This window comes from Erinaceus europaeus, unplaced genomic scaffold, assembly GCF_950295315.1.
Source record: "Erinaceus europaeus unplaced genomic scaffold, mEriEur2.1 scaffold_474, whole genome shotgun sequence".
Taxonomy (NCBI): Eukaryota; Metazoa; Chordata; class Mammalia; order Eulipotyphla; family Erinaceidae; genus Erinaceus; species Erinaceus europaeus.
The window spans coordinates 46,138-70,395 of NW_026647370.1; the positions used below are offsets into that span (position 1 = coordinate 46,138).

A 24,258-nucleotide genomic window follows, 5' to 3' on the forward strand; every position below is an offset into this window, starting at 1 on the left:
CGGGATGCATAGAAAAAAACCAAAAGGAATGAAACCATGGCCCGTACGGGGATCGAACCCGCGACCTTGGCGTTATTAGCACCACGCTCTAACCAACTGAGCTAACCGGCCAGCCTGCCAAATCAGTCTCTTATTGACCTACTTTAGAGACACTTTCTCTCTCCTTTTATTTTTATCTTTTTCTTATAAAAAGTCAAATGTTCTCTTAGTAAAGGAATTGAAAAGAAAGTGGAACATTTAATGAGGAACTGAATATTTACATTAAGGATGTTTACATTTACCACCCTAGAAAATACATCTTTTTTTTTTTTTGAAAGTACATCTTTTTTAATGACTATGTAGAATAAGTACAGTTGCCGCCGCCAGAGTTTCATATCCCCTCCCTCTCCATTGGAAGTTTCCCTATTCTTTATCCCTCTAGGATTATGGACCCAGGACCACTATGGAGGGCAGAAGGTGGAAGGTCTGGCTTTTGTAATTGCTTCCCTGCTGAACATGGGCATTGGCAGAGCGATCCATACTCCTAGCCTTTTTCTATCTTTCCCTAGTGGTGCAGGGCTCAGGAGAGGTGGAGTTCCAGGGTACATTGGTGAGGTCGTCAATCTAGGGAAGTCAGGTTGGTGTCATGGTAGCATCTGCAACTTGGTCGCTGAAAAAGTATTAAGATATAAAGTAGAATAAATTATTAGTCAGGAACCTAAAAGTAAGAATAAAGCAAATGAGATTTGATAATAAATTATATATTTATTTCGACACTGTCATACAAAAGTCTTTGCTGAGTCTTTACATTCTGGATACTTCATTATTATGTATTATTAAGGTACATAGGTGTGAGATTTTAAGAAGAAATAATTAAAACATAACTAAGAAGATTTTAAGAAGAAATTATTAAAACATAACTCTGAAGGTAGAGATTCTTTCACACTTGCATGCCACGATCGCGTGCTCTAGCGCCACCGTGTGTCCGATGATAGTTTGCAACATCAACGGCGGGACTTCGCGGCTTCTGAAACTGAAGAACTATTCAGGGTGGCAAGCGACAAATGAACAGGACACCAGGTCTAAGCGCTCGGAGCTTCTGGGAACAGCTGTCCTGCCTGAATGGTTTTCAGGAGGGGAGAATCCTCACCTTGCATCAAAGAGCGGAGTCTTCCGAGCACCGCGCGGGGGTCACTCTGATTAGTTTTGTGATCCTTCTGCCTCCAGCTCCCGCTTGAAGCAGCCTCGCGATCGCCAGGGGGCGTTCTTGGAGGTAGTTGTAAGAAAGTCTCTCAGTCAGTGACTTCTCAGATTTCTCCAGTCATTCTGAATGATCGTAAATTTTCCCTAGAAGAAAAATGTTTCGTCCGTGCTGGTAGTGGCTTTCCTTTCAATTCCTTTACTGAGAGAACATTTAACTTTTCATGAGAAAAAGATAAAAATAAGAGGAGAGAGAAAGTGTCTCTAAAGTAGGCCAATAAGTTCCTGACTTGGCAGGCTGGCCGGTTAGCTCAGTTGGTTAGAGCGTGGTGCTAATAACGCCAAGGTCGCGGGTTCGATCCCCGTACGGGCCATGGTTTTATTCTTTTTGTGTTTTTTTCTATGCATCCCGCTCTTTGGAACTATCTAGATAATTATTGCTGAACCATGTGATTTGTCAGGTTGGTGTATCAAAAGAATGTGCGAGAATTAGGATAGTGAACTTCTAAAATAAATTGAATGAGGTAGAATGGAAATAGACAAAACTAGAGATTTTTTTTTTTTATTATTCTAGAAGAAAGGAAATAATATTTCGATACAGTCTAAGATTTCAAAAGGCACTTTAACATTTGTGATGCTAAGAGTTGGGTAAGGTGTTATTTTCATAGTTTCAGATTGTAGCTTCTATCCCTCCGTGGCATACTCCAGTTGGCAATTGGTTTTTCTCTTTCTGTGTGTGGGAATCTCAGGCTCACTGGTTACTTCTGCTCAAACTTCAAACCAACAGCCATGCTTGGCTTTTGGGTTATGTAGTTAACAGCCACTTACTAAGTTATTTTCAACTCGTCTAGCATTTTTAAAAAACGTATCATAAGAGTTGGGCTTAAGAACTGAATGATGAAAACTGGGGTACATGGGGGTGGGATTAGAAGGCCAGAGCCTCAAGGACCCCTCTTTCTCAATTTTAGTTTTTATAATGTAGACTATCACTAGAGTTGTGGATATCCACATATGTAAAAGTGTAGTTCCAGGATCATCTCGGGAGTCTTTTATAGATGTATGTAAACAAAAAAAATAAGTTATTACTATTTTTATGGTGCATAAAAATGTGTGTGTGTGTGTGTGTGTGTGTGTGTGTGTGTGTGTGTGTGTATGGTGGGGGAAGCATAGAATTTTGGTGGTGTGTGCTGTAGGGGATTATACTTCTGTAATCTTTTTTTGTGGGCTTACTAATAAAGTTTTTTTATTCCTTGCCTATACTGTAATCTTATAATGGTGTGAACCACTATTAAGTCACTAATAAAATAAATTAGAAAGAGAAGTTATTGTTTTTCAGTTTTGCTCTATGAAATAAATACACTTTTGGCACCTTTTTTTGTTGTTCTAGTTTATATACATGTAAATCTGTTACTGTTGTCTTCTTCAAGATGTTCAGCTAGACCTCCCCAAGATGTTCAGAACAGGTATTCCTGAGATGTGTCAAATTTGCATGGGTACTATTTTAAATTAAAGTCAGCTGAAACCCTACAAAACTTACAAGAAGCTTTTACCACTTCCTAACAAGAACAATGAATATTGAGCATTTCAATCAGGATCATATTTTTACCAGAAATAACTTTTCTATTGCAAAACCTATTTATATAGGAGTACAATTCATAGAATGTCTGGTCTTCTCCATATGAGAGATCCTGTTTTCTGTCATATGAGTCTTACTTGTCTCTTTCTGAAGCCCTAAGCCACTACCCTCTATTCTATAACTTGCTTTTTTTTTCTTGTTGACTTTAGATTCTAGTCGTGCAGATATACAGATTCTTCATATTTTATGTAATTAAATTTATTTTATAGTGTTAATTTGATAACTCAGCCAGCTTAAGAACTCAGGAAGGTAGAGAAATTGTCCTCTTTACCCCTACAAAGGTTAATTAATGGTATGTTCTTACACTCTTTTATTTACCTGCATAACAAATTGTTTTATTATCCCCAGCATAGTTTTATGAGTTTATATGACTCTTCACCAGAGTTCTGGAAACCCTTACTTGGTGAGATGGTAAGGCCTGACACTGACAACCAAATTCCATTTTTCAGTATAAGTTATTGTGGTTTCATATGGTAGTTCAGTCTGTCTATAAATCTAAGGTCTAAAAATTTGTGCAGATTCAATCTCTGCCACTTCTTTATGATAAGAGCTCTTTCTTCTCTCATAAATAAATATTTTTTGTTTTCTTACCAGAATTATCATGGGGCTTGGTGTATATATGAATCCAACAATATACATATATTTGAAGAGTTTGAAAAACAGAAAAAGAAAGTGTGAAAAACATAAAAAGAAAGAAAGAGAGAAAGAAAAGTGAGGAGAGAGACAGAGAGGAGACATCTTCACCATTGCTCTACCTCTTCTCACCTGCAAATGGGAGTTGTGGCCTTAAAAGTGGGTAATTAAACATGGTAACATTATTATTCTAATAATGGTTAGACAAAGACTCATCTCTTAGGTTACAAGTTCTCGAGTTCAATCTACCACCATAAGCCAGAACAATATAAAACACACAAATAAATAAATAAATAAAACCACCTAAACACGTGCCAAATTTCTCAGACCACACTACTGAATTTTTTAATGCTACTATTCATTTATTTATTTTAAAAATTAATTAATTTATTTATTGCCTCCAGGGTTATCGCTGGGGCTTGGTGGGTGTGGACACTATGAATCTACTGCCTGGAGGCCATCTTTCTTTCTTTCTTTCTTTCTTTTTTCTTTTTATTTAATTTATTTTTTTATTTTTGAGAGAGATGCAGAGAGAGAAAGACACAGAGAAACACCAGAGCACTGCGACTTCAGAGCCTCAGGCGTGAGAGTCTCTTTGCATAACCGTTATGCTATCTACCCCCGCTCCTTTCTTTTTTTCTTTTTTTAATTGGATAGGACCGAGAGAAATTGAGAGGGGAGGGGGATATAGAGAGGGAGAGAGACACTTGCAGACCTGCCTCACAGCTTGTGAAGCGACCCCCCCCCTGCAGGTGGGGAGCTGTAGGAACTGAGCAAAAAGAAATTAATGTAAGATGGTAAATAATAAGACAAATGAACCTAGTCACAGGAAACCTAAGTGTTAAGTAGGCAATTATAAGACAGGCCTGTCCCTGAGGAAAAAAGCAATTCTCAGGAGTTAGAGCTGCCACAAGAGAAAGGCCTGGGAGTCTGCAAAAACAGGAGATAAATCCAAGGACAGGCTCTGAGAAAACAGTCTGGAAGCCTAGAGTCAGGAGAAGGAGGTAACCACCAGGCAGAAAAAGACCCACTCCCCTTCCCTGCACCTGGGGACTATAGATAAACTACTGTTGTAAAACTGACATTGTGTAGCTGAAGCCTGTCACGTAGTCTGTAATCTGAAATGTATATATATCCTAGTAGGACTTGGGTACGGGGTCGATTACCAGAGAGCTGGTGTGGCAGCCCCTCGGTAACTCAGCCCTAGCCGGCTAGAATAAAGGCTCTTTGCTTTTACATCACCCCAGTCTCTTGGTGCTTCCTTAGATTTGCAGTCCAACAGGAGCCAGGGGCTCAAACTAGGATCCTTGAGTGTTTCCTTGCACTTCGTGCTATGTGTGCTTGGCCCACTGTGCCACCATTTGACCCCCCCATGCTTCTCTCTATATATTTTAATGTAACTATACTGTATCGTAAGATATTATTTTCTCTTGCCAACCATTAGCAGAAACATTTTCTATCAATTAAAGTAACCGTATTTTTCCTTTACCATAACACTTCATATTCACATTACTTCGGTAACAGACTTTTTACATTTGGAGTCACAATTCGACACAAATAATGTATGTCTAACGCGTTCAGTGGCAACACAATCCTGAAAATGCAAAACCAAACAGAGAAGGCCCCACTGGGATTTGAACCCAGGATCTCCTGTTTACTAGACAGGCGCTTTGACCAGCTAAGCCACAGGGCCCCTTCCCACCATAACACTCAGCAATATCACACTTCTGCTTCTTTTTGTTTTCTTCTAACTCTAAAGTGTAGTACTTTCCTAGAAATTTATTTGATTTTATGACAGAAAGAATACATCTGTGTTTCCAAATTCATTCATACTAAAGGGGAAGGCAACTTTGACATTTGAGAACTTTAACTGATGTAAGGTTTTAAAATTTCAAATGCGAATCTAGTTCCTATTTCATGGTGACTATTGCCCTCTAGAGGAATTAATTTATATTGCAGTACATTACATTTTTTTGTTAATTCATTTATTATTTTTTTAAATAAAATATTTTGTTTATTTTAATGAGAGAGAGAGAGTTTGAGAGAGAGACCAGAGCACTGCTCAACTCTGGTTTATGGTGGTGCTGGGGATTAAACCTGGGACCTCAGAGATTCGGACATGATTGTCATTTGCATAACCATTATCCTGTTCCCCCCAGCCCCATTAATTTACTCTTAAAAAATATATATATTATTATTATTTTGTTTTTTGTTTGTTTACCAGCACTCTTCTCAACTGTGGCTCTGGCAGTACTAGGGTTCAAACCTTTGGTGCCATAGACCTGAAGACCTGAAGATCTTTCTGCAAAACCAATATGCTATAACCCTCATTTTTATTTTAAATTTTTTACTTGTCTATAAATATAGAGCCAATACTGTGTTTTAGGCAATTTTCTAGTATTGATTTATAGAGTTTATATTCTAAAAAAGTCAAGAGAGTTCAAATTGTGCCTTTCCCCAAAAAATGTAGGGCATGTAAAAAACTAAATCCACTACCATTTATTCTACTAAGCTATGTTCAGTGCTAATTACACTAAATTTGAGCAAGACTATTAACCTTCTACTTCACAGAGAGTTTGTCACAACAAAGAAAGAAACTTAGGACACACTGATATAGAGGAGATTTGAAGGCATTATGCTTCCAACTAGTCCAAACAAGACACTATGAAGCCCACTCTAAAACAGCTAGGGTGGTGTCAGAATTTCTCTTGCTTAGCATGAAAAATCATTGCCTGTGTGCATTTGTCAGTCTTCTTCTGTTCCTTGCCTTGTTTAGTTAAAACTGATTTGATTCCTACCCTTATAAGTAGCAAAACTGGGTGGAGAGATCAGATATGTAAGAGAAAACTGGGGTAAAATGTGGTAAAACTTACTGGATGGTACTGGAATTCCCAAAATGGATATGACATAGGGAAGCAGTATTTTAGAGCTTCATTACCATTTATCTCAGGTTCCAAGTTAGGCTGACATGTATTGAAAGGGTTGTAGCATCTTTGGCCAGAATGTTATTTACCATAGGGGTGTGTTGGTGGGCGGGGTAAGGTAGGCTGTAGTGTGCAGAAAAGATGAGACCATCTTACTGAAATGACTTTTTTTTAAAAAAAAAAAAGACTTTACTTATTTTATTAATGAGAAAGATAGGAGGAGAGAGAGAAAGAGCCAGACAGCATTCTGGTACATATGCACCAGGGATTGAACTCAGAACCTCATGCTTGAGAGTCTAGTTCCTTAATTACTGTGCCACCTCCCACAACACTGAAATGACTTTCTTATGTTTTATGGAGGACAATGACACATATACTCACTAAGAACCCACAAAATGCATTGTCCTAGAGAGGTGAGAAACCACATAAGTGATCTTCTTGTGGCAGGTCCTCTGTAAACCATTTCCCTTTTCATCCCCTCAGCTCTTTCCTATTCTTTCTCAAGTCACTCCCCAGTTCTAGGCTGTACCTATTTGAGCTTTCCTGCAACACTTGAAAAATGTGTTCCCTTGGTCCCCAAGTACTACTACCATTCTTTTTTACACAAAATTTTGCATTTGTTTGTTGTATATATCTTTTTTTTTTAAGAAAGTTGTGTGCAGATACATCATGTTTACATAAATGGTACATTATGTTGTTTTTTTTAAATAATTTTTATTTATAAAAAGAAAACACTGACAAAAACCATGGCATGAGAGGGGTACAACTATGTATTCTTTTTATATTAGTTTTCCTTCCTTCCTTTTTTTTTCTTTATGGGGGGATTAATGGCTGACAATACCTTTTTTCCTTTAAAAAATATTTACTCATTTGTGAGGTCGGGGAGAGAAAGAGAGAGAATGGGACCAAAGCATTACTCTGGGGGTTGAATTCAGGAGCTCAGATTTGTAAATCAGACACTATGCATTCTTATGCATAAAAAACGGTTTGTGACCCTGGTGGTGCATATGTGAAGATATTTCAGGCCTCTGTGTTAATGAGATACACCAAAAATGTGATTTAACTTTAAATTTATACTTAGACTAGATTATTTACTTTTGGAGAGTAATTAGAAACTTATACTTTGGAGAATAATTAGAAACGTATACTTTGCCTGGGCCCCTAGTCAGGGAGTCCTGGGATTCCCACACAGACATGATGGGTCTACACCTCTAACCGATCCCTCTCTCCATTGTCACTGGTCATCTCCATCAGGAACAAAGTAAGACCTCTTTGTGGACCCCTCTAGGACCTTGCACTCAATTTGGATCAATAATGGTAGGGACTGTTCCTTTCTGTTCCCAATGGAAGGGAGGTTGGGCAACATACTCTTCTACTCAAGGAAGATGGGTCCTGAAATTAGTGCAGTCTGGTATGTTCCTAGCCGTGACCACAGGATACCAGCTCAGACCTACAAGAATGCAGAGGTTACACAGGCTCCTGTGCTAAATATGGGTCCCAGATCAAATCAATGGGGTTTACAGTTAACAATATTTATATACTTTTCTCATATTTGGAAGCTACTATCTTCCCTGGCCCAGCTCTCTAGACCTTTTTCCAACTATGACACAATCCCCCCCAGACAATACCTTGGTTCCACCTGCATGTTAGCTGTTAAGCTCAGGCAAAAACTAGTAAAGTCATGGTCCCTTTGATACCTAAAATAGACCTACTAGCTTTTTCCAAAACGGAGACCCCAAATCTCATCTGCAATATTCTTGCCTTTAGGTTCCTGATTATTAAACAAATTGTTCTGCTTTATATCTTAACTCTTTTTCAGCCATCAGTTTCCAGATGCTACTACCATGGTGCCGACCTGACTTCCCCGGGCAGACGACCCCACCAATATGTCCTGGAGCCCTGCTTCCTCAGATCCCTGCCCCACTAGGGAAAGAGAGAGACAGGCTGGGAGTACGATCAACCTGCCAACGCCCATGTTCAGTGAGGAAGCAATTACAAAAGCCAGACCTTCCACCCCATAATGATCCTGAGTCGATGCTCCCAGAGGCATAAAGAATAGGAATGTTTTCAATGGAGGGGTTGGGGCAGGAAACTCTGGTAGTGGGAATGTTGTGGTGTATTCCGCTTATCCTATAGTCTTGTCAACATTTCCATTCTACAAATAAAAAATAAATTAAAAAAAAGAAACTTATACTTTGTATTGGTTGAGATGCAGCCAGAGTGCAGGTTCTGGTTCCATAGTGTAGTGGTTATCACGTCTGCTTTACGCGCAGAAGGTCCTGGGTTCGATCCCCAGTGGAACCACTTTTTCGGAGTATTTTAAATTCTGTTATTTTTGCGAGTTTAGTGGAGAAACAAACATCTACCACCACCCCACCCCAGGGTGCTGCTGTTTTTTTTTTTTTTTACTTTCATGCACTGTTTGGTAGCGGTGAAGCATTGTATTGTCATACGCAAAATCTTAATCGTTTCTGCTACAGTTAGCCGCCATCAGAATCAGGAAAAAATGGATTTCAGTGAAGGCTGAATGCCTCCAGAAGTCAAATGTTTTGGGTAGGAATTCTCACAACTGTAAAACAAGGGGAGTTAACTAGGGGTGAAGAATCGTCTATAGGCCAAAAGAGAGTTGTCCTAGAACTCAGATTACTTATTGACTTCGAAAAGATGCTGGCGGTCCTTATTGAGTTGGCCCTCCTGACTGCTTTAATCTTTCTGAATAGACTCACATTCTTTTCCCCATAAAGTTAAGGTCTTTCATCTCCTGCCTGGAATTTCTCTAGGTTTATGCTCTTAAGAGGAGAAGGCAGGGTATTTGTCTGAGTGATGTGGATTTGAACACATTTGATGGCTCCGATTCCAGCCCGAAAACTAGAGAAATCATAAGTCTTCTCATTCTTTAATCCTACTTCCAATAAACAAATTTCATCTAAAGGGTCAGAGCTGCCAATTGGCTTTCCAGTATCTTGCTCCTAACTGTAGATACAAAAGTCAGAATTATCACAAATCTGAGTGATATTAAAGAAAGGCAAAACAAGCTAGAAACAAAGAGCAATTTGAGGGACAAAAGCTACAAAGCAATGGTGAAAGTAAAACAATACCAGTATAATCAGACATAGCAGCCAACATGCAATTAGATCATTAAAATATGAAAATATCCTAGAATATTGAAGAAAAAATAGTGATGATAGATAGAAAAGAGATATTAGAGGAGTATAGGATACACATATTAAATTCATTATGTTTAATTTACATGTACATAGGATGTACATAATATTACTTCTAGAAATAAAGAATAGAGAAAATGCAAGAAAGATAAACCTCAAAAAATCAGGTATATATCACAACACATAAAAATTCCAGAAAGGTAGGGTTCACTGAGTACCTGTAAAGAGAATAAGAAGTGGTCTGGGAGGTAGTACAGTGGATAAAGCAGGGTACTCTCAAGCATGAGGTCCTAAATTCAATCCCTGGCTGCACATGTAACAGAATGATGTCTGGCTCTTTCCTTTTCCTCCTATGTTTCTCTTTAATAAATAAATAAAATCTTTTAAAAAATAAATAAAAAGAATGTTCCTATATTCAACACTACTAAATGGGGAAAATAAATCACAAAGCATATCTATTTATCTATTTTCCTTTCTTCCTTCCTTTCCTGAAAATATTTGGCTTTTCAAAATGGACACTAGAAACTATAGTAGCAATGACTTCACATTTGAAAGAATGTAATCTGGAATTTCATACAAAAACTCAAGTATTCATCAAGTATGAGTATAAAAAGGGTTGTTCTTAAATATATATTGCTTCATTTTTAGTACTCCCTTGCTCAGGATGTACTGGAGGGTATATTCAACTAAAATAAAAACCTAAGCTAAGAAATAGGAAGACTTAGAATATACTAATCCTTGTGCTTCGAGCCATGTGCGCTTAACCCACTGCCCTACTGCCCGGCCCCCATGAAGACTTAGAATACAAAAAGTGTGAGATACAAATACAACAATTTGTGCAGAAGATAGAGTGCCAGATTTACATGTATGGCGCCTAGGTCTGATCCCTGGCACTGTATATGCCAGAGCGGTGCTCTGGTTCGTCCCCTCCTCTTAATTAAATAAATAATTCAAGCATCCTAACAGGACTTACAAAGTAGCTCACTTTAATAATGTACTATATTGCCCTGTGCAACCTACGTTCAGACCAGGTCCATGCCATAGTGAGGGAAGGTTCGGTGCTGTGGTTTCTTTCCTTCATTTACTCTGTACCTCTGTCTTGTGTCTTGTTTTTTTTTTTTTTTTTTTTTATTAATGAGAGACAGAGAACTAGAGCATTAAGCTAACACATGAAATTCTAGTGTTCAGACTTAAGATCTCCTACTTGAGACTCCGGCACTTTTTGCCACTGCGCCACCTCCAAGGCCTGTCTTGATCTTTCTATTTGAAAAGTTAGCTCAGAGCAGTGAAGTCCCAGAGATGAAAAAAGCAAAGGAAAACAAAACAAAACAACAACTACAAAATTCCAACAGATTCTAATACTTGGAAGAAGCAAGTACCTTTAGCAACTTAAACTACAAAATTAATATTAATAAAAAGATGGTATGGTCTGAGAGGTGGTGTAGTGGATAATGTATTGATCTCTCAAGTATGAGGTCCTAAATTTAATTCCCAGCGGCATGTGCATCATAGTTATGCTCTGGTTCTTTTTTTTTTTTTTTTAACTTTTTTATTTAAGAAAGGATTAATGAACAAAAACATAAGGTAGGAGGGATACAACTCCACACAATTCCCACCACCCAATCTCCATAACCCACGCCCTCCCATGGTAGCTTTCCCATTCTCTAGCCCTCTGGGAGCATGGACCCAGGGTCGTTGAGGGTTGCAGAAGGTAGAAGGTCTGGCTTCTGTAATTGCTTCCCCGCTGAACATGGGCGTTGACTGGTCGGTCCATACTCCCAGTCTGCCTCTCTCTTTCCCTAGTAAGGTGTGTCTCTGGGGAAGCTGAGCTCCAGGACACGTTGGTGGGGTCTTCAATCCAGGGAAGCCTGGCCAGCATCCTGATGGCATCTGGAACCTGGTGATTGAAAAGAGTTAACATACGAAGCCAAACAATTTGTTGAGCAATCATGGATCCCAAGCTTGGAATAGTGGAGAAGAAGTGTTAGGGAGGTACTCACTGCAAACTCTAGTGTACTTCTGCTTCCAGGTATATATTTTGCAGTAGTTTATGGGTACATGTGAACATAAGCTCTCTCTTACAGAAACTGGTGTATATCTAGGTTATGGGACTTTGTTAGAAAGTGAACTACCTGAGATGAAATTAGAGTGTACTATAAAAGGAAAGGTCTCACCCGAGTAATAAAGCTGAAGGGTTGTCATTCCACACGTGGAGTCTCTGGACACAGTCTGAGGTGAAGCATGTTGAGGTGGCAATCGTTGCATTGGTTAGGTTGTGATCGGCGGATACAATATTATTTGGTTTGGATTGGGAGATGCATACGGGAAAGTGGGCCCTATCCAAGGGTTCCAGGACTGGAGGAAGTAGGGGCTCTATAGTGGAGATGTGAGGTTCCTGCTGTCTTAGGGTTAAAAAAGACAATGGATAGTTAATGTTATCATCACATTATTTATTAATTGGGTTAACTTTGATATGCTCTGGTTCTTTTCTCTCTCCTACTTCCCTCACTAATAAATAAAGTATAAAAAGAAAAAAAGTTTCTTTTTTTAAAATTTTTTTATTTAAGAAAGGATTAATTAACAAAACCATAGGGTAGGAGGGGTACAACTCCACACAATTCCCACTGCCCAATCTCCATATCCCACCCCCTCCCCAGTAGCTTTCCCATTCTCTATCCCTCTGGGAGCATGGACCCAGGGTCATTGAGGGTTGCAGAAGGTAGAAGGTCTGGCTTCTGTAATTGCTTCCCCGCTGAACATGGGCGTTGACTGGTCAGTCCATACTCCCAGTCTGCCTCTCTCTTTCCCTAGTGGGGTGGGGCTCTGGGGAAGCTGAGCTCCAGGACACATTGGTGGGGTCTTCAGTCCAGGGAAGCCTGGCCGGCATCCTGGTGGCATCTGGAACCTGATGACTGAAAAGAGAGTTAACATACAAAGCCAAACAAATTGTTGAGCAATCATGGACCCAAAGCTTGGAATAGTGGAGAGGAAGTGTTAGGGAGGGTACTCACTGCAAACTCTAGTGTACTTCTGCTTTCTTACTTTGGTGCCATACTCCAAACTCAATTTCTGCTTTGCGTTTCTACTTTTTTTTTTTTTTCTTACATGCATAATATTCCCCAGATTCCCATTTAACAATACAACCCCCACTATGTCATTCATCATTTTTCATGGACCTGTATTCAGGAGAGGGCTAGGGAGACAGCTTAATGTTATGCAAAAGACTTTTGAAGCCTGAGGCTCTGAAGTCCCAGCACCACCATTAAGCCAAAGCTGAGTCATGCTCTGATTTCTCTCTCTTTCTCTCTGTGTCTATGATTAAAGAAAGAAAGAAAAGGAAAGATGAAAGGAAGGAAGGAAGGGAGGAAGGAAGGAAGGAAGGAAGAAAGAAAGAAAGAAAGAAAGAAAGAAAGAAAGAAAGGAAGAAAGAAACCGTAGGACAAGTCCAGATGACGTAGAAGAGAACAGACTTGTTAAACCAGTCTTCATCAAGATAATTTTTGCTTTCTTTTGCAGAGCAAGCTAGGAATTGTTACCCTTCTACTGGGCACAATACATGCATTGGTTTTTGCCTGGAATAAATGGATAGATATGAAGCAGTTTATATGGTATACGCCTCCAACTTTTATAATAGCTGTTTTTCTTCCAATTATTGTCCTGATATGTAAAACTGTACTATTCCTACCATGCCTGAGGAAGAAGATACTAAAGATTAGGCATGGTTGGGAAGACGTCACCAAGATTAATAAAACTGAGATGTCTTCCCAGTTGTAAAGTGACACTTCACACTTTTTTGTTCAGTGTTGATATATTTTATCATAAGCATTTCAAATTTGTAGTTGTTTAATAAAATGCTCACTTGGAAATCTTAATGTATCTTTTTTGTTTATGAATGATGAATTTAAATATGTGTATTTTCTTGGAGATTTGATTAAAAGCAAAAAATAAAAAAAAAAAAAGTTGGTAAAATGTTTTTATTCTAAATGTTAGATGTAATATAAAGTCCCAGGTTCAATCTCCCATCACTATAAAAGAGACCTGAGCAGTGTTCTGGTAAAAAATAATAAATAAAATCAATCTGGAAAATGCATACTTTATAATTTCCCCTCTCAGTTTATTTATTTGCTAGTGCAAGATAAATTGTAGCACCTCATATTTCCACCTTAACAGAGATCCAGTGCTTGGACTTTGGAAGCATTATCTACCACATTTGGATCTGCTACTAAATAATATATTAGCCTGCTGAACTCCAGTAGTTTAAAGTATAAATGTCCTGCCACATGGGCCTTGTATTTAGAAGAATAATTACTTTATGACATGATCCACATATAAGGAAATTGTTTAAGGAAAATGTTGCAAGATATAAAGAATATATCTAGAGATTTCATATAAGTTTATGTCTTATTCTGATCACTGTGTTGGTGAGAAGATGGAATTTGCCCTTATACCTTCTGAATTCTTCTTTACCTGGTAGAGAAATCGAATTATGTGGATTAGTAGGACTCAGGGAATACCTCATCAATAAGTCATTACTATGAAAACTGAATAATAAATAGCAGCTACATAAGGAAAACTTGAGTAAATAAATACTTGGGCTTTGAAGATAGCAAAGATGGGCCAAGGAGATAGCATAATGGTTATGCAAACTTTCATGCCTGAGGTTTAAGGGTCCTAGGTTCAATCTTCACCACTAACATAAACCAGAGGTAAGCAGTACTGCTACATGATATGCGACTATGATGATGACAGAACACAAGGTATGTTTAGATACTTAAATTACGGATTGCCAACATAGTCAGCAAATTTGTAAGAGAACTATATAACTTGTACTTTGCCATGTATCTCAGTAAATAAGGGGATAATTTCCCTAGAGATTTAGCACTAGAACTCACAAAATGTGTCTGGGGAGATAGCATAAAAGCTATGCAAAAGACTTTTTTCTTTCTTTCTTTCCTTCCTTCTTTCTTTCGGGGATTAATGGTTTATAATCAACAGTAAAATACAATAGTCCGTACATGTGTAACATTTCTGTTTTCCATATAACAATCTAACACCTGCTAGGTACTCCTCTGCCATATCATGTTCCAGGGCTTGAACACCACCCTCCAAACCCCAGAGTCTTTTAGGTGCAATACACCAGAAAAAGACTTTCATATGAGCCTGAGTCTTCAAGGTCCCAGGGTCGATTCCCAGCACCACCATAAGCCAGAGCTGAGCAGTGCTGTGGTCTCTCTCCGTTTTTTTAACTCTGTATCTCTTTCAATAAAATAAAATCTTTAAAAATAAATAAATACACCAACACAACGATTGCCACCTCAACATGCTTCAGCACAGATTGTGTCCAGAGACTTCACATGTGGAATGACAACCCTTCAACTTCATTACTCGGGTGAGACCTTTCCTTTCATAGTATACTCTAATTTCATCTCAGGTGGTTCACTTTCTAACAAAGTCCCAAAACCTAGATATACACCAGTTTCTGTGAGAGAGAACATATGTTCACACGTATCCGTAAACTACTGCAAAATATATACCTGGAAGCAGAAGTACACTAGAGTTTGCAGTGAGTACCCTCCCTAACACTTCCTCTCCACTGTTCCAAGCTTTGGGTCCATGATTGCTCAACAATTTGTTTGGCTTCATATGTTAACTCTCTTTTCAGTCACCAGGTTCCAGATGTCATCAGGATGCAGGCCAGGCTTCTCTAGACTGAGGACCCCACCAATGTGTCCTGGAGCTCAGCTTCCCCAGAGACCCACCCTACTAGGGAAAGAGAGAGGCAGACTGGGAGTATGGACTGACCAGTCAACGCCCATGTTCAGCGGGGAAGCAATTACAGAAGCCAGACCTTCTACCTTCTGCAACCCACAATGACCCTGGGTCCATGCTCCCAGAGGGATAGAGAATGGGAAAGCTATCATGGGAGGGGGTGGGTTATGGAGATTGGGTGGTGGGAATTGTGTGGAATTGTACCCCTCCTACCCTATGGCTTTGTTAATTAATCCTTTCTTAAATAAAAAATTAAATAAATAAATAAATAAATACAGTGGTCGGGCTGTAGCGCAGCAGGTTAAGTGCACATGGCCTGAAGCAAGGACAGGCGGAAGGATCCCGGTTCCAGCCTCCAGCTTCCCTGACCTGCAGGTCCCCACAAGCCGTGAAGCAGGTCTGCATGTGTCTATCTTTCTCTCCCCCTCTCTGTCTTCCCTTCCTTTCTCCATTTCTCTATGTCTTACCCAGCAACAATGACATCAACAACAACAACAATAATAATAACCACAACAATGAAAAACAAGGGCAACAAAAAGGAAATAATTAAATTAAATATTTTAAAAAATAAATAAATATAATTAAAAAGATAAAGATGATGTGCTACTCTATCATGTGTGCTACCCAGGATCAAGAGATCACAGCCTTGTCCTATAGAATGAAGCTTCAATTTTGTAGTCTCTTTTACTTTCTTCCCTGCCTCTATCAAAAAACAAAACAAACAGTGTCCTCCAGGAGATGGTGCAGCAGATAAAGCATTGGACTCTCAAGCATAAGGTCTCAACTTCAATTCCTGGCAGCACATGGACCAGAGTGATGTCTGCTTCTCTCTCCTTTCTCATTAATAAATAAATAAAATCTAAAAACAAACAAACAAAACAAGCAAACAAAAAAGAGCTAGCACACATGGAATTTAGACTTCTTAATAAGTGAAGCCTAGTCAACTAAGCCAATCTGCTATAAAATTGTCTTTTTCCTTAATCATATGTTATGTTATCCATAACATATGTCTGGAAGATTTTGATATTACTAATTATCTAAGTCATGCAGTCATTTTGATTTTTTTGTTTGTCCATTTGCAACTTTTTCAAAAAGATTTTATTTATTTATTTATTAATAAGAAACATAGGAGGAGAGAGAAAAAAACAGGCATTACCCTGGTACATGTGCTGCTAGGGATTGAACTCAAGACCTCATGCTTAAAAGTCTGGTGTTTTATCCACTGCACCACCTCCAGGACCACACCACTTACAACTTTTAAAGATTAATTTATTTTATGTTAGAGCATTTCACAAGAGACAGAGAAAGAGAAGCCAGGGCACTATTTTGATACATGTGACATGGATAATTGAACCTGAACCTTCAACCTAATGCTCTATAGTTGAACCACTTCCCCATTTTGCAGTTATTTGAGGGTATAAACTTTACATATTAAACTTGAGGTTGGAATTGTTGCCTACAATCAATGCATGCAATTAAATTGATATTAAGATGAAGGTAGGGGTATGATGAAGGGGTAAAAAGTAGAATTTGAGAAAAGCATGTGTTTTTAAGTGTGATCTCCATTTTTAGGAATCTTTGGCTACTTTCTTTAAATTGCAGTTAATGCTGTTTGACTAATTTTTTTTTTCATTTAATGTCTGAATGAGATCTGATCATTATGTTCTCTTGTTAAAATTTTTTCCAACATCTCCCTATAACACCCAAGTTTTCAAAGTTTTGGCAAAGTATTTAAGATCAAATAATTAAGAGAAATCAATTGTCTATTAAGGCAAGTAATATTCTTTTTTAATCTGTGTGTGTGTGCATAAACGCACAAGTAGCACATAAAAAAGAATGGGAGAAGGGTGGAGAGAAAGAGAGGTAGATCAGAGCACCGTAGGGTCATATGTAATGATTGGGATCAGAACTTGGGCTTCATGCTTGTAAAGCATGCATAAAGCAAAACTCTACCCACTGAAGCACTTCCCTGGATGCTTAATATTCTGGTTTATAACTTCATCTCTTACAAAATTGAGGACCTAATTCAACAAATTAGCATCATATCATACTCTCTTATTTTAATTTAGTTCGGAGTCCTTTAACAAATGCCCTAGAGGAATACCAAAGAAGATCACCTGGGGCCCAAACAAGGCAGGACTAGAATGACTTCAGGAACCCACAGAGTCACTGCAGTGAGTGATCAAGCTAAGAAGCCTACTTAAAGTTTAAAAGCCCTCAAGCTCCCATATCCTACAGAGAAGACAAAAAACAAAAGAGGTTTTAACAGCCACTGTACTCCAACTCAGAGACTGAAATAATATTGAAACAACTGTTACTATCCACAACTGTGAACTCTTTAAGTATCTTACTTAGACACAAATCAATCCAGGCAAGAGTGATCAGTAATTTGAAAAGTACTAAGAGAGGGACCTCATAACATACTACATAGAATGGTTAAACCAACAAGAAGAAATATTGGAGAAATGAGCCAGGACAAGAGTTCAGCTAAAAGCCCCCCAAAGGTTGAACCACAAAACACATAAAGGGGCAGGAATAGCTATTCTCATAGCTGACATAATAGACTTTAAAATATAAAAAAAAAAAATTAAAGATAGGGATGGACATCACTTAGTGCTCAGAGGATCGGTCAATCAAGAGGACTTGAGCTACAGCAATATATTAACAGCAACACAGTAATAGTATGGGACTTCAACACCTCATTCTCTCAACTTGACAGATCATCAATGCAGAAAATCAATAAAGAAATGAGGGAGCTAAATGAGGAGATAAACTAGAATTAAAATATTTAAAATAAATAAATAAATAAATAAATGTTGTTTAAGCTATTCACACAGTCTAGGGTGTTTATTGGAGGATTGGTGTTTTACATTCAACAGTAAATACAATAGTTGTACATGCATAACATTTCTCAGTTTTCAACACAACAATACAACCCCTACTAGGTCCTCTGTCATCCTTTTTAGACCTGTAATCTCCCCTCTATCTCAAGGATGCATTCTTCTGTCTGAGACTAGATTCTGCTGGCTAGCATAAAATAAGTATCTCCTAGCTAGGAGTTCTTGAAGGGCAGGGAGATACTTGTTTTATGCCAGCCAGCAGAATCTAGTCTCAGACAGACTGGGAGTATGGACCGACCAGTCAACGCCCATGTTCAGCGGGGAAGCAATTAACAGAAGCCAGACCTTCCACCTTCTACAACTCAAAATGACCCTGGGTCCATGCTCCCAGAGGGATAGAGAGTGGGGAAGCTATCAGGGGAGGGGATGGGATATGGAGATTGGGTGGTGGGAATTGTGTGGAGTTGTACCCCTCCCCTACCCTATGGTTTTATTAATTTATCCTTTCTTAAATAAAAAATTTTAAAAAAGATGAAACATTGTAAATCTTTTCAGAAACAAACCAGGGTGGAAATAATTGAATAAAAACCTCTGGTTAGACGTTAAAAAAAATAAAAGAATGCCGGCTAGTTCACCTGGGAAGCACACCTGCTTGCATCTTCCCTTTACCTGTCTGCTCCTGAAAAAAAAAAATCGTTTAACAATGAAACCCCTAAGACAAGCGTATCAGTTCTCTCCTGACATTGTAGGTGGCTCTGAAAAGAGCCCTCATGAGTTTTCTAACCTCTCTATTTGGCTTTGTGGTGCCTCTCAGTCTTCTTGGGCAGCAGCACAGCCTGGATGTTAGGCAAGACACCACCCTGAGCGATGGCGACCTTCCCCCGCAGCTCGTTGCGGATGGCCAGCTGCAGGTGGCGCGGGATGATGCGGGTCTTCTTGTCGCGGGCCGCGTTGCCCGCCAGCACCAGAATCTCGGCCGTCTGGTACACAGGGGCGCCGCGGCTCCGACGCGCTCCGAGTAGTTGCCCTTGCGGAGCAGGCGGTGCACTCGGCCCACCGGGAACTGCAGGCCCGCACGAGAACGGGACTTAGCCTAACATGGTCAGACACTAAATTTAAATAACGTCAAAAATGATTGAACTCCAAAAAAAAGACCTAATACTATTTATACCCCCTGCGTGGCGCGAAAAAGGAGTTGTACGATTGACTACTCACTGCTTTTGAGTTAGACCAATATGGCCGCTATTGAGTAGAAAGCTGATTGGGTAGCTCTTTTAATGAAAGTTTGAGGGCCCTGAAAAGGGCCTTTATAATTAGTTGTGCAAGATGTTAAATTAGCCGCCAAATCCGTACAGTGTACGTCCCTGTCGCTTGAGGGCATAGACCACATCCATGGCGGTGACGGTCTTGCGCTTGGCGTGCTCGGTGTAGGTGACGGCGTCCCGGATCACGTTCTCCAGAAACACCTTCAGCACCCCGCGGGTCTCCTCGTAGATGAGGCCGGAGATGCGCTTCACGCCGCCGCGACGGGCAAGACGGCGAATTGCAGGTTTCGTTATGCCCTGGATATTATCACGAAGAACTTTTCGATGGCGCTTAGCACCACCTTTGCCAAGACCCTTACCTCCTTTGCCACGACCAGACATCTTCACGTCCTAGTGAGCTAAGTAATTCTACCACTTTCGCAGCTGCACTTTATAAGCAGCTTCTGCGGACCAGAGTGAAGACCGCATCAACTGGCGGGAAGGTCCCTAAGGTGGGGGAGGGGAGCTAAAGGTAATTAGTTTCAGCTTTTTGTTCGTCTAGGTCTTCTGGTGTACCTGAAGACTCCTATGGAAACCACATACTAGATTTTTTTTTTTTTTTTTTTTACCACTTTTTGTTCTCAGTTATTTTGAATTCGCAATACCTACATTATATACTATATTTTAACCAGATCATTACCCAGCTCTGGGTTATTGTGGTTGAAACGGACCTCAGAGCCTCTGGCATAACTTTTTTGCTATTACCTTGGCCCTTGACTTTATCTCTTCATTTACTTTTCATGCCCCTATACACTAAATATTGAACCTAGCAAAGGATATGTAGTAAAGCAAAGAAACTATCCACTTTTGCTCCATGCATTTATGCATGCATGCCCGTTGTCTAACACTTCGAAATGACTTAACGTTTGGAGATGTTTTTCTGTAATATACATGTGAAATATACTCCACTATACTTCCTACTTAAAGAAAGGTAAATTAATGAATTTTAAAGATGCTGGTGCACAGCTCAATTCCTTCATTTGCAGTTTATGACTGAGTGAAAGCATTTAAACTCATCCAGATTGTTGATAAAATTACGTTATACAAATCTGGCTTATTGTAAAATTAAATATCACTACTTCGGGCAAATGTAGCATTATTGTTATAAAGACTCATGTCTGAGTCCTAAATTTTATCCTAACAGAAAACGTGCTACTACACCAAACGCCTTTTTAACTTGTGTTGTTAAAAAATGGGACCTGAAAAGATTCAAGATACTTTCTTATCTAATGGACATTTATGAAGGAGGTTCCTTCAGAGAAACAAAACCTAAACATGAAGTTGATGGGCAACTTCCAGCGTGGTTCCAAGAGCTGCTCCTTTTGACATCTGCCTGGTAGTAATTTCACTTGCTAGCCTGCATGAGCGTATTTTCACTTTCCACAAAAAAATCCAACCATGAGAAACTTGGTAACACGAAACATTTAATGTATTCAGCTTCAGGCCTACTGCCTGTGCAATTTAGACCTCGCAATGAGATTTTTTATTGCCAGGAGACAAGTGTTAATAAGTTCTTTCTAGAAGAATTGGGTGGCTCTGAAAAGAGCCTTTGGTTTGTACTCAAGCTAATCAAGTTTATCTGAGATTATTTGCCTTTGGCCTTGTGGTGGCTCTCGGTCTTCTTGGGCAGCAGCACAGCCTGGATGTTGGGCAAGACACCACCCTGTGCGATGGTGACTTTCCCCAGCAGCTTGTTGAGCTCCTCGTCGTTGCGGATGGCCAGCTGCAGGTGGCGCGGGATGATGCGTGTTTTCTTGTTGTCGCGGGCCGCGTTGCCCGCCAGCTCCAGGATCTCGGCCGTCAGATACTCCAGCACCGCCGCCAGGTACACAGGGGCGCCGGCTCCGACGCGCTCCGAGTAGTTGCCCTTGCGGAGTAGGCGGTGCACTCGGCCCACAGGGAACTGGAGACCGGCCCGAGAGGAGCGGGTCTTAGCCTTAGCACGAGCCTTACCGCCCTGTTTACCACGTCCAGACATACTGAAGTAAAAATCCTTACTGTAAGAGTAACAGATTCGTAGCCACTGTATTTATACATCTATTTGGTATTGAAAAGAAAGCTGTATCACTGGCTAAGGATAGAGCTTATATTAACCAATGGACATGAGACTTTTAGGCTTTTGCGTTTTGATTGGACAGAACAAACCTGTTAGTAGAAACCAATCAGAAATCAGTTAACTAATACCTTATTTGCATAAAGAGCGGGGGGAGAACATTACTTTTTTTTTTTTTTCATTTCTAGTAGGTCTTTGTTCTCTCTCAGTCGGCAGTGACTCCTGGCCCGAAAAATGGTTCTAAGAATACAGTAACCAAAACGCTGAATGGCGAGAAGTGCAAGCTGAGTCGCAAGAGAGCTACTCGGTTTACATATAGGAAATGAAGTAGGTCCACCCCCATAACAGCATCCAAGGCCATAGGCATCATATGAATTTGTTCGTGAATGAAGTCTTCGAGGCATCTTTGGCGAGGCTTCCAGCCTGGTATATTGCAACAAGCGTTGAACCATCACCTCTACCGAGATCTAGACTGCCATGGGCCTACTGTTGCCCAGGGAGCTAAGCATGACGTGTTGAAGAGCACCAAAGCCGTCACGAAGTACACCAACTCCAAAGTAAGCAGTGAACTGGTTGCGTATTAAATTCTACCGGCCCATTTCAGAGCCACACGTTTACAAAGAGAGCTGATAGTGTTCATTTTTCTTGTGTTCCTGTAACAAGTAGTCTTGGGGTTAATTACTTGACAGTTGTCCAGGCTTAGAATTAATCTGTTTCAGACAAAACTCTTTGAAGTTCCTTGTGTAAACTTAAATTATAATAGGATTTCCCCCCCAAGAATTTCAAATTTAATTTAGTAAAACTGAGAACACCTGCATGCACACATGGGCCAAAGAGTGTGCCAGAGCCTCGGTATAAAATATATCACGGGGGGGGGGGTGTTACCTTTCTCAAAATTTCCTGTAATCTGGGGCTTCTCTTTACAGTACGGTTAATTACACCCCCCACCCCTCGTTTGGAACTCTGTGCCTGCACTACGAATCTATGAATCCACTGCTCCTGGTGGCCATTTTTTCCATTTTATTGGAAAGGACAGAGAAATTGAGAGCAGAGGGGAAGAGGCAATGCACTAAATTTACTTAACCCAGAACACTAAGGTCAAACACTCCCTGTGACTCCAGTTAACTTTCTTTGCCATGACATTCTCTTTCACACCTCAGTATCTCTCTGATTCTCTATTTAAATTTAAAATAATAATCAAAATAATAATGATAGCCTGGGAGCAAGGAACTCGTGAATGCCCAAGATCATACCCATGTGCGTACACACACAATGAAACATTACAAACAAAAAAGCAGTAAAGCCATCTAAGAAACTCCTGATGAAGTAGAACATGCTTAGTGATTAAAAAAAAGACTCAGATTTTAATACTAGGAAGTATTATACAGAAATTGACACATTTACCAAGTGAACTAGATAAAAAGCCAAGGATCATAATAAAGTTTTTGTTGAAATGTTAGAAAAGAGAGAAAAATGAGGTTTCAGGTTAATGAGAAGACAAATTATTCAAAACTTTTGGAAGCTGATTGGCTATCTCTAAAGGGGTTAAGGAACGCTAGATGTAAAGGGATAAACTACCAAGATTTTTTAGACAATAAAAAAATTTCCTATCAGTGAAGAATTTCTTAAACAAGAAAAATATATTAACCATTAAGAACTGGTTTCCGATGCCACGCTTCTATGTTCTTCCTTAATTTGAACATAAAATATGAGTAAATGCCAATTTTAAATCAGCGTTGAAAAGTTCAATGCTATTGAAGCCTGAGCTTTACCTCATCTGAGGTTAGATTTTAGTAAAAGGCGAAAGATTTATGCGATCTGAAGAGAAAGCAGAGTATAGTATTACTAACTCTTTATCTCCCTAGCCCTAATTCAGAATAATAATGTTGATTTCTATTTATAGATAAAGTATTTTTGTTTAAGTAGTAAAGTTTCTAGACAAGGATTTTACTTATAATTTAAAAGAGGTTTTTCTTGGGGCCAGTAGTAGTGCACCTGATTGTACATAGTAGAGTGCACAAGGGCTTGGGGTCATAAGTCTCTCTTTCTGTGTGTCCATCCCCTCTCAATTTCTGGCTGTCTCTATCAAATGAAGAAAATAAAGGGAAGTTTTTCTTTTAAGTTGTTAAGATTAGGTTATGTCGGGCGGTAGCGCAGCAGGTTAAGCACACGTGGCGCAAAATGCAAGAACTGGAGTGAGAATCTGGGTTCGAGCCCCTGGCTCCTCAACTGGAGGGGGGTCTCTTCACAGGCAGTGAAGCAGGTCTGCAGGTGTCTTATCTTTTTCTCTCCCTCTCTGTCTCCCTTCCTCTCTCGATTTCTCTCTGTCCTATCCAACAACAACAGCAACATCAATGGCAACAACAACAAGGGCAACAAAATGGGTAAAAATGGCCTCCAGCAGTGGGTGCGTAGTGCAGGCACCAAGCCCCAGTGGTAACCCTGGAGGCAAAGTAAATAAATAAAAATACATCCATCCCAAAAGATCTGTGTACACATAATGTTCTTTTTTTTTTAAATTTTAAAAAGTGGATTTTTTTTATTTTTTTAAATTTTTTATTTAAGAAAGGATTAGTGAACAAAAACATAAGGTAGGAGGGGTACAACTCCACACAATTCCCACCACCCAGTCCCCATAACCCACCCCCTCCCATGGTAGCTTTCCCATTCTCTAGCCCTCTGGGAGCATGGACCCAGGGTCGTTGAGGGTTGCAGAAGGTAGAAGGTCTGGCTTCTGTAATTGCTTCCCCGCTGAA

The 24,258-nt window shown here is 39.6% G+C and overlaps 2 protein-coding genes, 4 non-coding genes and 1 pseudogene across 6 annotated transcripts; 2 read left to right on the forward strand and 5 right to left on the reverse strand.

Moving 5' to 3' along the window:
• Nucleotides 1-37: 37 nt before the first annotated feature.
• On the reverse strand, nucleotides 38-111 carry TRNAI-AAU (transfer RNA isoleucine (anticodon AAU)). The gene has a single exon. It is a non-coding gene; the product is annotated as a tRNA-Ile (tRNA).
• A 1,368-nt stretch (nucleotides 112-1,479) lies between these two features.
• TRNAI-AAU (transfer RNA isoleucine (anticodon AAU)) lies at nucleotides 1,480-1,553 on the forward strand. Its single transcript has one exon. It is a non-coding gene; the product is annotated as a tRNA-Ile (tRNA).
• Nucleotides 1,554-5,067: 3,514 nt separating this feature from the next.
• On the reverse strand, nucleotides 5,068-5,141 carry TRNAT-AGU (transfer RNA threonine (anticodon AGU)). The gene has a single exon. It is a non-coding gene; the product is annotated as a tRNA-Thr (tRNA).
• A 3,462-nt stretch (nucleotides 5,142-8,603) lies between these two features.
• Nucleotides 8,604-8,676, forward strand: TRNAV-UAC (transfer RNA valine (anticodon UAC)). The gene has a single exon. It is a non-coding gene; the product is annotated as a tRNA-Val (tRNA).
• A 10,257-nt stretch (nucleotides 8,677-18,933) lies between these two features.
• LOC103123938 (histone H2A type 2-A-like) lies at nucleotides 18,934-19,238 on the reverse strand (annotated as a pseudogene).
• Nucleotides 19,239-19,418: 180 nt separating this feature from the next.
• On the reverse strand, nucleotides 19,419-19,890 carry LOC103123907 (histone H4). Its single transcript, XM_007534583.2, has one exon. It carries the CDS (start codon nucleotides 19,789-19,791, stop codon nucleotides 19,480-19,482), a length of 312 nt encoding a protein of 103 aa, XP_007534645.1. The 5' UTR covers nucleotides 19,792-19,890; the 3' UTR covers nucleotides 19,419-19,479.
• Nucleotides 19,891-20,984: 1,094 nt separating this feature from the next.
• Nucleotides 20,985-21,502, reverse strand: LOC103123908 (histone H2A type 1-D). The gene has a single exon (XM_007534584.2). The coding sequence runs from the start codon at nucleotides 21,425-21,427 to the stop codon at nucleotides 21,035-21,037; it is 393 nt and encodes a 130-aa protein (XP_007534646.1). The 5' UTR covers nucleotides 21,428-21,502; the 3' UTR covers nucleotides 20,985-21,034.
• Nucleotides 21,503-24,258: the final 2,756 nt, after the last annotated feature.

Bases quoted from the DNA above. Each gene is read 5' to 3' on its own strand.
- LOC103123907 (XM_007534583.2), bottom strand. From the start codon at position 19,791: ATGTCTGGTCGTGGCAAAGGAGGTAAGGGTCTTGGCAAAGGTGGTGCT.
- LOC103123908 (XM_007534584.2), bottom strand. From the start codon at position 21,427: ATGTCTGGACGTGGTAAACAGGGCGGTAAGGCTCGTGCTAAGGCTAAG.